General features: G+C 43.5%; 1 protein-coding gene across 1 annotated transcript in view; it reads right to left on the bottom strand.

The window, feature by feature from the left end:
* LOC133137694 (maestro heat-like repeat-containing protein family member 1) overlaps window positions 1–16,798 on the bottom strand; it is a 41,012-nt gene continuing 24,214 nt past the window's right edge. The window contains exons 28-42 of the mRNA XM_061256031.1: window positions 16,372–16,507; window positions 15,525–15,637; window positions 14,757–14,909; window positions 13,049–13,203; window positions 11,942–12,107; window positions 11,224–11,426; window positions 10,549–10,686; window positions 7,404–7,518; window positions 5,835–5,981; window positions 4,668–4,856; window positions 3,562–3,711; window positions 2,821–2,955; window positions 2,630–2,732; window positions 2,164–2,229; window positions 1–83 (exon numbers count right to left, since the gene is read on the bottom strand). Coding sequence (XP_061112015.1) covers window positions 1–83; window positions 2,164–2,229; window positions 2,630–2,732; window positions 2,821–2,955; window positions 3,562–3,711; window positions 4,668–4,856; window positions 5,835–5,981; window positions 7,404–7,518; window positions 10,549–10,686; window positions 11,224–11,426; window positions 11,942–12,107; window positions 13,049–13,203; window positions 14,757–14,909; window positions 15,525–15,637; window positions 16,372–16,507 — 2,052 coding nt within the window. The remainder of the gene's footprint in view (window positions 84–2,163; window positions 2,230–2,629; window positions 2,733–2,820; window positions 2,956–3,561; window positions 3,712–4,667; window positions 4,857–5,834; window positions 5,982–7,403; window positions 7,519–10,548; window positions 10,687–11,223; window positions 11,427–11,941; window positions 12,108–13,048; window positions 13,204–14,756; window positions 14,910–15,524; window positions 15,638–16,371; window positions 16,508–16,798) is intronic.

The following is a 16,798-nucleotide window of genomic DNA, read 5'->3' as shown; positions in this document are numbered from 1 at the left end:
TCAGAAGTGGTGGAAGTGTCCCATGGCCTCTGCTGCTTTGGCACGGACTGAAGGGTCTGGGTCCTGGAGCAGATGGACTAGACCTGACAAGGTACATCAGCGGGGTCAAAGGTCATCAAGTACATTTTCGTCCTCACAACCCCCTGCCAGGAATACCCAACCCTACCCCCCATCCTCAGACGGACACACACACACACACACAGCTGTTGGGCCACACATTGCTCCAGTGGGGACTGTCCCGTGCTTAGTCTAGTCAAGTCACAAGTCACAGAAGCATCAGCAAATTGACACATTTCTATTTTATTAGACGCACACACACACAGGACTGTTTACAGACTAACCCGAGCTGAGTTTCACTGTATAATAAGGCAGCGATGGTGAGTAGGGGTAAAAGAGCTGGACTTCTAACAGAAGGCTGCAGGTTAAACCTTTGATGGGATATAGCTGTTGTGCCCTCAAACAGGGTGCTCAGTGCTTGCTTGAGTATGTACCCAGTAATGTGTAAGTTTATCTGGTAAGTTTGCCTGCTTAGCAAATTAATACAGTCATTATTTAATTTATTTTTGGTAAAAGTTTCTGACAGGACACAAGCACAAACAAGAAAAGATGGCAATCCACATGAAATATGCACTCCTTGTGAAAGGTATTAGTTATTGTTATGAACTTGCTAGTATTAATGCTGCATTTGGTTAATATCATTAGAAAAATTGATTTAATCACCAACACAATTCATTTCTGTTGTGAAAAAAATGGTCTTTTAAGTAAGTTATGGCTCTTCTTTGTTCTGAAATAGTGTGCTGCCAAATAAATTCCAACAACCCGGTGATAAATGTCTGCCATTTCTCTAGGAATCCTCGGAGGCCAAAAAAAAAGAGACCTTTTTCAGACTGTTCATTGGCACAATAAACACTTCAAGAGCTGTGGCAGCCGAATTTGGAAAACAATTTGCACTTCAGTGATGGCACAGTTATAAAACACAAGCCTTTGCCAATGTGATGCCTTCAAATACAGGAATAGAGTCAAACACATTTAGTGATGCAAGAAGTTGATGTTTGGCCTGATTACAATAAAACTCCATGGGGGCGTATAAAAAAACAACTTAAGACTACTCACAAAATGTTCTCTGGTTTTTTTTTTTTGCTATTTTTATTGCCATTTTCACAATAGGTTTTCTTAGCTGGCATGTTGTTAGCTGTGTCACAGAAAGCCTTTGTCCATTCGGCAAGATTGTTTCAGCGGAGAACTTTCTAGATGTTTTTTCCCGTAGCCTGCTTGTAACCTTTGCCTGGCAACATAAAGAAACTTGACATTCTGCACAAAATTTCAAAACCTCCCACGCTCCCCCATTCCATTTTTTCACGGCTGAGCTCTAGTTAAACACGTGATTCATAAAAGCACATACTTAAGCCATGTGTATATCATAAATCGAGAGCAGCTTGAGGACAGTCCAAAAGAGCACTGAAACAGCTATTCCAATATGCCATAATTATGGAGCCACCCGACCCCCCCCCCCCCTCCCACCTATGCCCTCTCCAAAACCTGAGTTTCCCGTAGTCATTCCCCATGCTTATCATTACGCCAGTTCCCCTAGGTGACCCCCTGTGGACCTGTCCACATGAGCTCCAAGACAGGGGAAAACTCTTAAGTGGGGAGGGTAGCCTGCCCAGTGACAGAGGTGGCAGTCAGCATGCTAAGCAGACTATGGAGCCCAGTTCCAGTGATAAGGTGTTCCCCTGTCATTTGTTCTTGTAAGTAATAGACAAAGCTGAATATGACCGATATGAATGAAGGCTAACACAAGGCCTTGGGTTCATGCTAGCAGACATGGCTAGGCGAATCCCTACAGTAGTGGAAATGCATATGATTACACATAGTGTGTGTGTGTGTGTGTGTGTGTGTGTAAATACCAGCATGCCAATGCAATACTTAATTGCAATTTTCTAGATATTGCAGGTATCAACCTCCTGACCATTGTACCAAATCAGGCAACAATAAAACATGTTTATTTAAACAGTTTGCATGCTGTTAACCCTCTCTAAGCCGGTCTGGTTTCAACCATTAATAACAGTGAATCCCTCCACAAATTCATATCATTGCTGGCGATTACAACAGGGGTCTAAATGCAAGTTCCACTTGGAACAAAAATAAATAAATAATACCCACCTTTAATGACACTGCCCATGTTCATCTCTGATAGATGCTCTTCTGGGAGATTGATCAATAGAAACCCTAGAAAGACAAAGTTTAATTTTGGGGTGTAAACATTGACACAGCTGCTGCACCATTTTTGAAGTGGAAACCAGAAGACAGAGTAAGCAGCAGGACATCTGAGAGAACTGGACTCCTAGTCTCCATCCCATTAAAGTTGGCCTGGGAAAGGGTGTCATAAATGGCCGCTCACACTGCAGACAAAGTTCACTCGCAATAAACTCCAACTGTAAAGCTAATCTGAGGTTTTTAAAGAGGCTATAAAAAATATCCCTACCTCATCTGTAACTCCACACCATAAAGGACTTCTCCTCTAAGGCTCGGTAGGGCATCTCACCCCGGAGGTAACGCAACGAGTCATGTCTCGGGCATGAGGCTAAGCGGGTCAAAGGGTTGTAAAAAGATTGTGTCAGTTCCTCACCGATAAACATAGCTGCGCTTGCTCGGACTTCGGGCCAGGAGCTCTTGAAGAAGTGGACGATGGTGATGTGGTAGAAGTTCAGCATGCTGGGGAAGTCTCGGATCTGTAAGACATGCAAGATAAGAGACACCCGCTGTCCCGCACAAGCAACCCCCTGCTCCTACCGTAGAACATGTACATCATCAACTCACAATGTATTTGGTGAGGTCGTTGATGAATTCGCCGTAGTGCAACCCTCTGTCCTCGTGTAGATGGTTCTGGAACATGGCGGCGACTATCTCTGAGCCCAGCACTGGGCCGCAGACTCGCATCGCAAACTTACACGCCTGCAGACACAACATAGTGTGCTTAACTGTATGTTACACCTTCCTGTGAGACATCTTATCCAGGGCCTCTCAACTTATCTAGTACATCCTGTAAGGCAAACATTTGGATTTCAGCTGCCGCAGCGAAGGTATAGTATTCCTGAAGGTGCGATAACAAAATGTCCTCCCAGGATTTTGTTATGACACATGAGTATAGAGTCCAGTACTCTGATAAAAAAACCAGTGAGCAGCACCGGTGAATTTCTGGCCTTCTGTGGTGTTAAAAAAAACACACAATGCAAAGGAAGAGCCCATGATTTATTGTTTTGCACAAGGACCCAGGCTGGTTGAGATGTGTGGTCATGGGCAGCCTCCAGGAGTGGTGTGCAGACATAGGGGGTGTTGGTTGTCCTTCAGGAGGGATTTGTGCAGACATAGGGAGTGATGGTTGTCCTTCAGGAGGGATGTGTGTAGACATTGGGAGTGATGGTTGTCCTTCAGGAGGAATGTGTGCAGACATAGGGGGTGTTAGTTGTCCTTCAGGAGGGATGTTTGCGGTGAGGTCTGCCCTCCAGGAAGGGTGTGTTCAGACATAGGCGGTGAGATCCGGAGCAGCCATGCCCTCACCTTGACCACCTCTGGACTGGGGTCGCTGAGGTGCAGCAGCAGGCTGATCAGCACGTTGTGGATCTGGTCCCTGAAGACCGGCTCTCCGTACGCAAACTTGGACAGGCTTCCCAGAAGCGTCATGGAAGCACAGCGGATGGCCTCATTCTCCTACACAGCCACACAGGCATGAGACTCCTGCCCCCTGCTGGACATCACTGTCACTGCGCCACACACTTGAGCTTCTCCAGGCAACTTATATTACAACATATGCACAAATAACGTAATGGACACACCATACCCTGGTGTTGTAAAGCATCAACCAGACTTCCATATTGGATATTAGGAACAGTTTTTCAAACAATGAGCTCCATAATGTTTGGAACAAAGACATATCTATTCATGTTTGGGTCTTCACTCCATAATTTTAGGTTTTGTAATCAAACAAGATGTCAGTGATTACTGAGCAGACTATTGCCCTCTTTCTTCTTAATGATGTTCCAAACCGTTTATTATGGTAAGTGTAAGGTTTGGCCAATGTCTCTGACTTGTTTTTTTGTATTATTTCTCAGCCTCATAATGGCTTCCTTGACTATCATTGGCATAACTCTGGTCCTCATGTTCACAAATGCTAATAAGAGACTCCAAAGGCAATCAAAAGCCTAAGCCTAAGACTACTGTAGATACTGAAAGCTTTCTTAAAACTGCACTAAGGAAGTGACCGAATACATATAACTAATCAGAAACATCTGAGAACAGAACAGTCCAATTATTTTTGAGGAGACTATGTATAAAAAGGGATTTAATTCCTACATGAATCACCCGACATAGATGTAAATACCAAATTAAAGGTGACAGTCTGCACCTTAACCTCATAGTCATTGTTTGATTTCCAATCCAATGTATAGAGTACCCAACCAAAAGAAAAGAAAATGTGCAACTATCCAAATAATTATGGACTGCACAGTTATGAACACCACTGGGGAACCCCACAGTTATGAACACCACTGGGGAACCCCACAGTTATGAACACCACTGGGGAACCCGCAGTTGCAGGATAAACACCACTGGGGAGGCCCACAGTGTGGGACACCATGTATTTAATATCAGATATAATGATCCCTTACGCTCTCCAGGAAAGGCTTGATCTTCATGAAGATGTAGACTACCAGAAGGTGCACGTTTTCCTTGTCCAGGCACCGCAGGATCTTGGTCAGGCCAGACAAGGCCTCCAGGGCGATGTGCTTGTCAGGGTCATCCTTGTCCTCCAGCCCAGAGCTCATGGGGGCCAGAAGCTCCTTGGCATATGAGTTCACCTGGCAGCATGGAGGGAAGTAGCTGGTCACTGGAGGTCCCTCCACTTAATGAGAAGAGACCTGTCCCACAGTGAAACGGTGAAATGAACCAGCCCATAAAATGCAGCTCAAAACCTCAGCTAATCCACTATCTTTCATGGAACCTTAAAAAGGCCATGTCACTTTAAAAAAAACTGCAAGTCATTATCACAGATTAAGCCTAGTCCTAGACTAAATTACATTGAATGTAGATTCCCAATGCAAAACTCATTTTAATCTATGTTTAATCTGTGTCTGTGAAACTGGCCCTAAGAGTGTGCACATACAGTCTGTTTCTGTTTCTATATACTGTATGAAGTTTGGTGCTCCTAAAACATACTGATCTCGGAAGGGCATATAGGGAAATAACAGGCATGCTTCCATTTGTAGTAGCTGACAGAACAAATTCTTATGCAAGAGAAATAGAATAAAGAGAATAATGCATATCCGGGACCTGGAAGGTTGGTGGTTCAAGTCCCGGTGTAGCTTCAATGGTATATACAAAAACCAGTATACTAGATTCTGAAAAATTACATACATTTGAGGATGTTCCCATCTGGATAAATTTATATCTAAATCAAAATTTGAAAACAAATAATAATCATAATAATAATGTATCTACAGTATTTAACTGCCTTCCCTTATAGAACATTAGTATGAAAATACAATGGGAAACATTTTATATTCATAAACCAACTATAACATGTATAACATTCATATAAAATAACATGCATATAATATTCATCATACAAAAAAACAAAACAAAAACAGGTGTCTAGAATGAGCTGTATAGAAACTTCAACTGGTGATTTCTCCCATGATATAAAGTGTAAATTTCTGACCTACATATTCTTAACGTGAATGCAAAACTGCGGCATGCTTTTACACGCATCTCTTTCTTAATGGCTTCCACTGGGGTTAGTAAGCAGCGGAAAGTGCTGGAAGGGAGGTGGGGTGCACCTTTTCGGGGGACCCCGTGGCGATGTTCCCCAGCCCCCGCATGGCTAGCACGCGCACGGCACAGCAGGGGTCCGCCAGGCGCTCCGTCACGTGCTTCATCAGGGCCTCTATCAGCTGCAGCTCCGTCACCACACGATGGTTCAGCAGCTAGAGACGTGCCACAGGGGGACGCTGACACACTCAGATACTCCACACACTCAGACACACTCAGATATTCCACGTCTGTCTCAAACACCACCAGAAAAGCGGTTACAACTCAACTCCAAAAGAGTCTCCATATATGTTGTTGGTTTGGAGAACATTAAGAGTTTATGAGGTCAATAAGTGTCAATTAAATTAGCTGTCTTTGGCACCAGTGGTTTGGCTTTCCATTCACAATGGCTCCAAAACAACCTTCCCCATCACCATGTGCTAACAAAAAACCTAATTGTGGGAGAACTGAGCTCATTTGTTTTTGGAGATTATAATTTCTACCATACGGTTGAACTGTCTGTTGGAATTAAATGAGTAAAATTATTTAAATTATTACTGTTCTTCATATTGCCATTTTCTTGACTACACTTGCATTAGAGTAGACATTAAACCCTTATCCTCTCAGCCACAATGACAGTTCCTGCTTAGTGACCTACGCATAGCACTGATGCCTCCCACATGAGTCATTTTGCACTTTATTACCAAAAGTCTTAGTAATGTGAACATTTCACAATGGGGTTGCCCTGTGCCATGCTAACATTAGCACCCTCCCACCATAGGCAGATACACCAAAATACCATGTCCCGTAAGACTCCTCCCTTACAAAACTGACCTAATATTGTTTACTGCACAATTGCCCAATATGAAAATCAGACTATATGACTGTTACATAAGTTAAAGGGTGGTTTCCACAGACACACTGGCAAGTTGTTAGAAGATCATTATCTGGTCATTAAAAGGGTGGATGAATAGTGGATCGAAAGGTTGAAAAACAGAGTGCAAGTATCTTGGAACATGCATCAACAATAAACCAAATCATTGAAGATTCATTCACAAGAATGATCAAATTGAACAAACATGGACAACCTGATATAAAATGTATTCTTCTGTACAGAGCAGTATATCTTTATGATATAAACTGCCAAATCAAATAACATCAGTCTAGTCATTAGGGTTAGACATTGTAATGCACTTGGTCTATAACTATTATGCCTAACAGACAAGAACTGCAACTCTTCATAGACTTTCAAACACACTAACAGGTCACAAACAAGCAAACATACTTCCTGTTCCTATGAAGCAATGAAACACACATACTGATGACATTAGGAGATATATTAGGAGATAAAAATAAAAAAAAGATTTATATTTAAAAATAAATATTGGTAATGTATGACATTCCATATACATTCATACAATTTTTCGTCATTTTATCCTTCAAATGTGTACTTTTAAGAGGAATTGACTTGTGTTATGTGTAGAGCCATTCTTGAACTTCTGGCACTGGTACACAGACTAAATGCTAAAAGTCTTATAGAGGTCTCCAACAGCAGTTCACTGGTGCAGCCCTGGGAAAATCAGAGTGTTGTCCCTCACCTCAGAGAAGAATGCCGTCACCGTAATGCGCTGGCATTGGTAGATGTTGCTGAGGTTAGGATACAGATTATCCACCAAGGCTGGGAGACGCTGCCCGGCATGCCTTGCCATGTGCCTGCAGATAAGGGCAAGGGTTGAAGTCAACAACCAGCCATCTTATCAGTATACAGTCCCCTCCAAAACTATTGGAACAGCAAGGCCAATTCCTTTGTTTTTGCAAAACACTGAATACCTTTGGGGTTGAGATAAAATGATGAACAAGATTTCAGAATTTCAGCTTTTATTTCCTGGTATTTACACCTAGATGTGTAAGAACATCGCACCTTCAGCTTCAAGAAGCTTGCTTGGTGTGAAATTAATTTGAAGTGCAATACATATTAAATCATAACATTACATATAGTATTTACAGTAGATACACAGTATAGGGCGTAGGGTGGCCTGTAGTGTAGTGGTTAAGGCACATGACTGGGACCCGCAAGGTCGGTGGTTCAATCCCTGCTGTAGCCACAATAAGACCCACACAGCCGTTGGGCCCTTGAGCAAGGCCCTTAACCCTACATCACATTGTATATATAGTACTGTATGTATTACAGAGTTCACAAAACATTAAATTAAAAAACTTCAAAGGGAGCTTCAAGAAACTTTCTTTGTGTAAAATTTCATTGAACAATAAATACAGAACTGTATATCTAGATATGATATGCCATGCAACCGGTATGTTTGTAATAACAATCCCATGCTCTGTAAAACCCGTCTTGGCAGCAGTTGTTTCAGCGAATAAATACATGTGTTTCTCATCACCGGCAGCAGCAATCCTGAACACACAGGAAGCTGCATGCATGTGATCAACATCACATACAATATATACAGCGGCTTCATACATTATTCAGGCCCCCTCACTTTTTGAACACTTTATTGCCTTGTAGATTACATTTTTAATTGATAAAATCACAATTTTTGCCCATAAATCTACACTCAATAACCCAAAATGACAAAGTGAAAACATGTTTTTAGAGATTTTTTTACAAATTTTGGCAAAAGCCGTTTATTCAGCTTTGAGGGTTTTTACATCCATATCAGGTGATCCCTGTAGGAATTACAGCCTTTTTTCTGAATAGTCTCCTCATTTTAGGGAAAAGTTGTTTGGCATCTTCGCTGGTGATGCTCTGCCAGGTCTGTACTGCAGCCCTCTTCAGCTCCTGCTTGTTTCTGGGGCATTTTACCTTCAGTCTAGCTTTCGGCAAATTAAATGCCTTTTATTTATTGGATTCAGGACAGGTGACTGGGCCAGTCAAGAACATTCCACCTTTCAGCCCTGAAAAACTCCTAGTTCGCTTTAGCTGTATGTTTTGGGGGTTTTGAAGTTGTGAACTACACCTTCTGTACACTTCAAAATTGTTGTCAGCATTACATGCCCAAGCCATAATGCCAGGCATCTCACCTCTCGCACAGTATCCAGTCACGAATTGACAGAAAAGTGCGCTGGAATCCCCCCATCCCCTGGTCACGTACTGTACGGCACCCAACCCCCAACCCCCACCCCCCAGTCCGTCGGTCTCCCGAAATGAACTTTCACAATGTTGGGATTTATGTAACTCCAGCGCCGTGTCTGAAAGATGAGGAAGGGCATTTTCTCCACACTTCCTCTTTCCATCACTTTGGCACTGGTTAATACTCATCTAATCTCTCCATTTTTCTATGTACTTTTTTAGTAAACTCTAACCTGGCCAGTAAATAAAGCAAACAGAAGAACAATCCTGAATACTTATGAAAGGAGAGGGCTTCTGGGAATAGCTGACTCATTCTGGGTTTTTTCATGCCCTATTTCCCGGAGACCTCTGGCAGACCCCCTTAGTCAATAGAGTCGTGATGGTCTGTACTTGTTTTTCTGTGGTGACAAATCTTTACCTGTGACCCTGGGTCTTGGTTTATCATAAGAGAGGTACTTTGTGTGTTTATTTTTAGACCACAGGAGAAAGTGTTGACACTGAGAGGGGCAGGTTTGGGCCGGCCATGAATATGCTCTGTACCAAGTCGGTTTCATGCGTTTACAGCTAGACGGTGAAATATGGGTTTTGTGTGTTTATGATGAAACTCAATGTGTCTATTGCCAGACTATACTGTCAAAGTAAGTTTTAATGTCTTCATTTTCAGATTCTAGGTCACAGGCTTAAAGTATAACTCCGGGTTTTTTAGTTTTTTTTACTTGGACCCACTTCAAAATTAACTACTTTTTGGTAATCAAATCTTTCTTTGTGGAGCTTGTAGTCACCCAGAGAACTGCTCCACTGCTGGTTTGCAATGCAGTCTAATGGGACCATGCAAACAAGCCTTGAAATGCCCCTAATATTAGTCCCTCAAAATACTAACTGCATAGCCTGAAAGGTACATTCAATTACATCATTTTCAGTTTTGGTTGATGGCCTAGTTTTTTTTGGCGGAAGGATACACTGTTCTCGGTGAACTACGGCAAGTAGAGAAGTGTGCGATGTGCCGCCAAGGAGGTCTCTGAAGTGAACAATTCTATCAACGCACCCCGCTGTTCACACGAATACAGCCTGCCGCACTGCAATTTAGGAAGTGTTTCTACAGTGGAAAAATGTTTTGAAAATGAACATTATTATTACATTTGGAGAAAGAAGTGCTTACAGTTATGTATTAAATACATTTGTACATGCTAATCAAGCTTATTAGGTGGGAAACCACATTTAGAAAGCATTGCAAGGCTTGTTTGCATGGCCCCTTGCATCACAAAGCAGATTCGAGCAGTTCACAAACAAATATGTGACAAAATTATTATCGATACCGATCAGACTAGTTTGCAATACTGGGTCCAAGTCATAAAAAATCTAAAATATCATTTAATGTCTTCATGATAGTTTTCCATATTTGTAGCCATACAGCATGGTCTGGTGTATTCATATCCAGACTGCACCCTGCTGAAAAAAACAACTCAATCTAGGTTTTGAAACAGCTGGTAGCTGGTTGACAAGTTAGACCAATTCAATACAAAACATGGTTTGACCAGCTCACGCTGTTTTGAAAGAGCTGATAGCTGGTATTTCAAGCCGGACATAGCTGTATTCTACACCAGGGTATGAGTTTGGAGAAGCACAATGGGTAAGATTGTGGGTGAGGGGTATACCTGGCCAGCAGTGTGACCCCCTCGGTGTGCTGCTGTAGGTCTTTGATCTTGTCCCAAGCTCCTGCCAAGTTCAGGGCCCTCAGCACTTTCTCCAGCTGAACACGGACCAGAAGAACACGCAAGGCCTCCACCGCCATCCTGCAGCCATAGCAAAAAAAGAGCAGTGAGACACAGCCTTACAGTGCAAAATATGCACCTACTGCTACTTCCATGCATGTGCATGTGTATGAATGTGCAAACATACATGCAAACAAAAATATGCACCAGCAAGCGCACACAGGCATATGCACACACACATGCACACAAAAATACATACATACATGCAGGCAACCACACAAGCATGTGTACATATTGTATCCAGACAAAACCATGCAAATACTGTACCTGGATACATGAATATACACCTGTACATGTACACTGGAGCATGGGCACACATACCTGGGCCAAATATGCAATCGTTTTGGATTTAAATACTTTTCTGTGCCCGATTGATCTTGCCTGATACAATTTAGCCAGCCGAGAGGACCAAAAGGTGGGGTTTGCACTTTTTGAGAGTATTTTATAGGTTCCAATACACCAGACAAGCTCAGTAAAGCGTAGAAAACTATTTGAATCCAAAACAAAGTTGTTTTGACCCAGGTCTGAGGCCAGTGAGACAGAGCCAGACTTTCTCACCCGCACACATCGATGGACGGCGGCAGCTGGGGGGACGGACTCCTCTCTGGGGAGGGGCCGGTGCCCACCGGGTCCCTGGGGGGCAGGACCCCAACGCTGGAGCCCAGACGCACCAGCAGGGCTCCAAAGAGCTGGGGGAAGAGGGCCGCCACTGGGTCCTGGCTCTGACTGTTCGACATCATCCCGTGCAGGGCACACGTCATCTGGCACCAAGCCGTGGGGGAGGACGTTAGGCCATTAGGCACCAAACGAGGAACTAAATGTAAAGCCTAAGGCTTCCTCCTGGGCTTCATTTCAATGCTATTAAACGTGCCCGTATAACCAATTATCACTCTCTGAAATTGGCCGTCTAATTAAAAACCCCAATAATACTGGTGAAATAACCACCTCAGCTGATGTGTGGTGAGTCATTTCACGGGAAATGCCAGCCATCTACCACCTGGGTGGGTGCAGCACATTTGGTGGTGGTTGGTGGGTACAAAGTTCCCTTCATCGCAAGGCACTTAAAACGCACCGCATAACCGCGATTCGAGAGTTACGCCATGCATTAAATAATTCATGCGTTCTTGTAGGACTTTGTAGGACAATTTCACAGAACCTAAAATGGCTCCCCGGCTAAGAACAAATGACAAACGTTAGGTATTGCTCACTGTTTCAGAGACTGCTTGCAGGCACTCTCTACACACACTCAGACCTGCCCATTTCTGCCAACACTCACTGCCAGCGGGGGGCTGGTGGCCACTTTGACCGTGCTGGTCCGGAGCGCAGAGTCCCTCTTGTCCACAAATGGCACCACCACGTTCAGCTTCTCCAGGATCATTTCCATGATCTGGAAGGTCAGAGTGCTGTCAGCTCCAAGAGAAAGCCACACCTCACAGCCCCAGCTGCAAAACATGACAAGAAACGGCAATGAGCACAGCACTGAGGACCTCTTGGTAGGCTAGCATAAATGGCAAGAACCTTTGGGCTAACACTAACGGTAGTGATGGGATGCTGGGTGACTCATTTGGTAAAGGAACCACACAATGGTACAGGGATGGGCCTCAAGGCCTTGGTTCGAATCCGGACTCAGCCAGTGCCAACTGTGGACATCAGCTGCAGGGTGATGGGTAATGCCCAGGGAATGAGAGGATTCAGTTGGATTGGGTTCAGCGACCATCGCTATCTACTGACCCCTGCTGGTCGATCAGAGCCCGCAGATTGCAATCTTCCTCCGACTCTGTTCTGTGTGAGCTCAGTTGCAGTGTGCAGCAGGCGATAACACCTGTTTTTCATTGGAGAACCACGGATGTCTACACTCTCCTGGATTGACAGTGGGGAATGTGTGCATGTACATGGCTATGGACAACTGCCCATTCCAAATTGGGGATTGGATATACTGGACTCAGCCCCATTCTAGGGACCATATTTATATAAAAAATAAAGACTAAAAAACTGAAATTAGAACTACTGGTGTCCCTCTATCTACCAATGAGTCCAGTTTTTTTTCCATGAAGAGAAAGCAGAAAGAAAATATGGCTATTCTGTCTGACACATCAAAAATGTGATATTATCGACTGAGCAGCCATTTTCAGTCAACTAGACTGAAACTCTGAAAACAAAGAGCCGTTGTACCCACTCGCATTGAGCAACATCTTGCACCTCAAGATATCCTTTGCACTAACAAAGCTGGCAGGTTTGTTCACAAAACCCCATAATAAAAGTATGTAAACATGAAGGGCATGCATGTCGCAATGCACTCTCTCCCAAGTTCCCCAAGAGAGATGAGGCCGGGAGGGTGGAGGTGAGGGAAAGGTGCGGGTTGAACATGCTGCAGGTCTCTCACCTGTCGAAGGGCAGGGGGAAGGAAGTGAGGACGTTGACAACAGTCTGCAGGTGCTGAGCGGCAAGGACGAGGAGGGATTGGGCTACCACGGCCCTCACTTGGTCTTCGGAGACCGTCGGCAACCGAACTCGCATCGCCTCCAGCACCTCGGGGACCTGACAACGGCAGGACCGCATCCTGTCAAACCACGCCCGGCAACAGGAAATATAACAGCCAATAGCTCTAAACCAACCATAACTTTGGTGTATGCTCACACTAGCAGACCTTGAATTAGGTCAAACAACAGGTTGTGTACTTTGTTATTTTCCACGCATGGGGCACAATGTAGTTCAATCAAACCGAAGGTCAAATTAAAATACAGTATTTACTAACACTGTTTCACAGCAGTAAAACAGTCAGAGATGAATAATAAACTTGTACACACCCATCCGTAAAAAAAAGATTGCTATTTCCCTATCCCTATTAATGATTGAGGACAGAGAAATGTTCGCTCACAAAGACATTACTTGAAATGAAAAAGAACACCCCCCTCCTGAAAAAACAGCAGCTCGATAGTTACTTTTATAAGAACCTCAGCATTCAAAGGGAACAGAACTTGGAAACAGATTTTCATTTAAATGTTGCCATGTAATGGATTGTGTCAGATTGTGCCTAAAATTCACAGCTAAAAAGAAGTACAAAAAGATAGTTCAATTAACCTTGAAATGTAAGCATAAGTTTGAGAAATACAGAAAGGCTGCACAATATTGGTAGATCCGGATCTTTAAACATGAGTAGCATATCCCTTATGATGACTTTACTTTTGAGGAGGTTAAAATAAACACTGCCCCAAGTGTGATGGAGGACAGGCATCCATTTTGAGCTTTGTCACTGCCAAAAGGTGAAACTTTCAGGATTATGGATAACACGGATCGGGAGTAGACACGGCTCATTTTGATGGATTGGTCTGTAAATTGCAAGTTTTCAGAATTTCACTGTTTTTTACTTGGTTTGCAATGTCAAGAGTTAATCTTCTCAAATGAAAATGTGATAAGATGCTCAATGTGCATAATTAATAAAATACAATTATCAGTTACACACACAATGTTCCAGATGCATATCAATTCTTATTTAGTAATTAAACTGAAGACTAAGAATAAAGTCACTGAAAATGTAAACCTTCAGTGTGTTTCAGCATAGGGACATTTTAGTGTCAATCGTCTTCTCAGAGGGGCTACTTATGCAAGGGGATTAAAAATCCTATTATGAGATCTAAAAATCAAAATAAAATAAAAAACAGTCTGCTCGAAGGGCAGTAGCCCTTCCACCAGCCAATCTGCAGCCCACTAATCCAAAATTATTCCACAGCTACAGCGAGAATATCAATAACGCAACTGTCAGGAAATAAACTCAAACCGGTGACGTCAAACGTATTATTTTTAAAGGCTGCACAAAACAGCTGCTTTCCCCTGCGTCCTTTGAAATGCAGCTGCGATGCAGTAGCGCCCCCTTGTGTGTGAGAGAAAAACAACAACCTTCAGCTCAAAACGAAGGAACAGGACGGCACTGCCCTGCCTGAACAGAAACAAGAACACATTTTAACATCGTCGTATCTTCCATTTTCAAACAGCGTGTTACGTGCGGCAGGCCTACACGCGCGTGGCGTCTGACGGCTGCCGACGCCGTCGGGTTTTGAGACGGGGGGGGAGAACGGAGACGAGGCCGTTACCTGATCCTGCAGGCTGGCTCCCCGGCTCTTCAGCAGCACGTGGAGCATCATGCTGGAGAAGCAGGAGCAGCTGGTCTGCGGGTCAGCCAGCCCGTCCAAGAGTGTGAAGACCAGAGCGGGAAGCTGCTGCTGAGGGAGATGCTTACTAACTATCTACAGGAAACAAGGAAACAACATCTCAGTATGGTTCAAAATACATTAAGACAATGTCTGCACACCTACAGTCTGTAACCTAGTGGCTAAGGTACATGACTGGGACCCAGTGGTTGGTTGGCGATTTGGTGCAGCCATGATAAGATCCACACAGCCGCTGGACCCATGAGGAAGGCCGCATTGGTCCAGGGGGTTTGTCCTCTGCTTAGTCTAATCAAAAGTCACTTTAGATGAAAGTGTCAGCTAAATAATACAAATTATTTATATTATTATTATTCAGTATGAAACCTTAAAATGAAAATCCACCAGCAGCTATGAGTAATATGCAATAAAGAAGCACAACCCATCACTCTGGATAAAACTGAATAACATTATCAGCAGCAAAAGTTGTCTTCTTTGCCTCTTATGAGGACTAATTAGGTAAGGTTTTACGTTTTCTAGAAATAGTCCAGTGTTTAGTCTGATCCAGAACCAGCCAAACCAGTCTTAAATTGAGACCATGCACAGTTTGTGACTGGGGATGCCATTACTATGCTGTAGATGCAGCCATTGGCTTGCCCTGGGCTACTGGGTATTATTTTTACTGTGTTACTCCTTGTGGTAGCACAACAGTACCTTTGTCAGCTCAGAGCAGTTCCTGTACAAAGCTGCCATGTCGGAGGTAGTCAGCTTCTCGGAGAGTGTCCTAAGCTTTTCCACGGCCTCATCTTTGTAGTCCGATGCAAACCCTGCAGAACACGAGCACAGAGTACTGTTTTTACACAGCAGATGTAAGCCAGCCTATTCAGAAAGAGCTGAGAAGCCAACTGTCCGATTACTTTTGGTCCCCTAAAATGTGGTAATTACATATGACAAGGGATGTCATGATATGTGGGTCACCCAATATGGATGTATATACCCTCAAATTAAAGGTTTTTTTCCTGTTAGTCCACAGTGTACATAAAGAACCAAAGAAGAAAAACTATGATATTATGTTAACTACACTGAAAGCAATTCTGACAACATAATTTTGTAGTGGTCATTTGGAACCACTGTTAGTGTGTAATTAAAGTAGCATTTAGATGTTTAAACAATGAACTGTGCTACTGTTTACTGGGCTGTCAGTTTGAGGTAATTTTTTGTGCTGTTAAGGCACAGGCGTCAAACTCTAGGCATGGAGGCCCACAGTGTCTGCTGGTTTTCTGGATGTTCTTGGTGACACCAGTCATTATATGATTGATTGGCTAAAGAAACATCTTGTTCTAGAGGCCTCAATTGGGAGAAGATTCAAAGGAAACCACAAAAACCTGCAGATACTGTGGCCCCCTGGGAATTTAGTTTGACACCACTGTGTTAACGCATTCGAAAAACTGAGAAATAAACACTATCATGTGGTTTAGCGAACACACGCATTCAGCTGGGAGAAAATAAGGCATTCGGCACAGTCTCTGACACAAGTCTTACCGTCTCCTCATAGTCTTACCTTCATAGCCCAGCTGTACGTACAGCAGAGCCTGAATACAGTCCATGGCTGCCAGTCTCACCGGCGGGCTGGGGTCCGTACATCTGGGGATAATCTCCCCCAGCAGAGCCCCGAGATTATGGAACGCCCCCATCTTCTACAGAGACCCAAACAATGTCATCCCATGAATAATCAGCCATTTGGAATCGCTTGATGAAAACACTACCTGTTATACCATACATAACACTGACACTGACCAAAAATAAAAGGAAATGCAAACAGACACTACATAAACATAAACTACATAGAGCTCAAGGCTCATGGATCAGGTGTAAGACTCCAGTACAGTTACGCACTCGCAGGTCATCTCAAAAAAGTCATTTAACATTGTGCTATAGCCTTCTGCTATTTAAATGCTGCATACGTCTGTTCTGATACCCTTTCCAAG

The sequence above is a fragment of the Conger conger genome, chromosome 9, assembly GCF_963514075.1.
Source record: "Conger conger chromosome 9, fConCon1.1, whole genome shotgun sequence".
Lineage (NCBI taxonomy): Eukaryota > Metazoa > Chordata > Actinopteri > Anguilliformes > Congridae > Conger > Conger conger.
The sequence above is the reverse complement of the archived record's forward strand: the minus strand, read 5'-3'. Positions and strand labels throughout refer to the sequence as shown.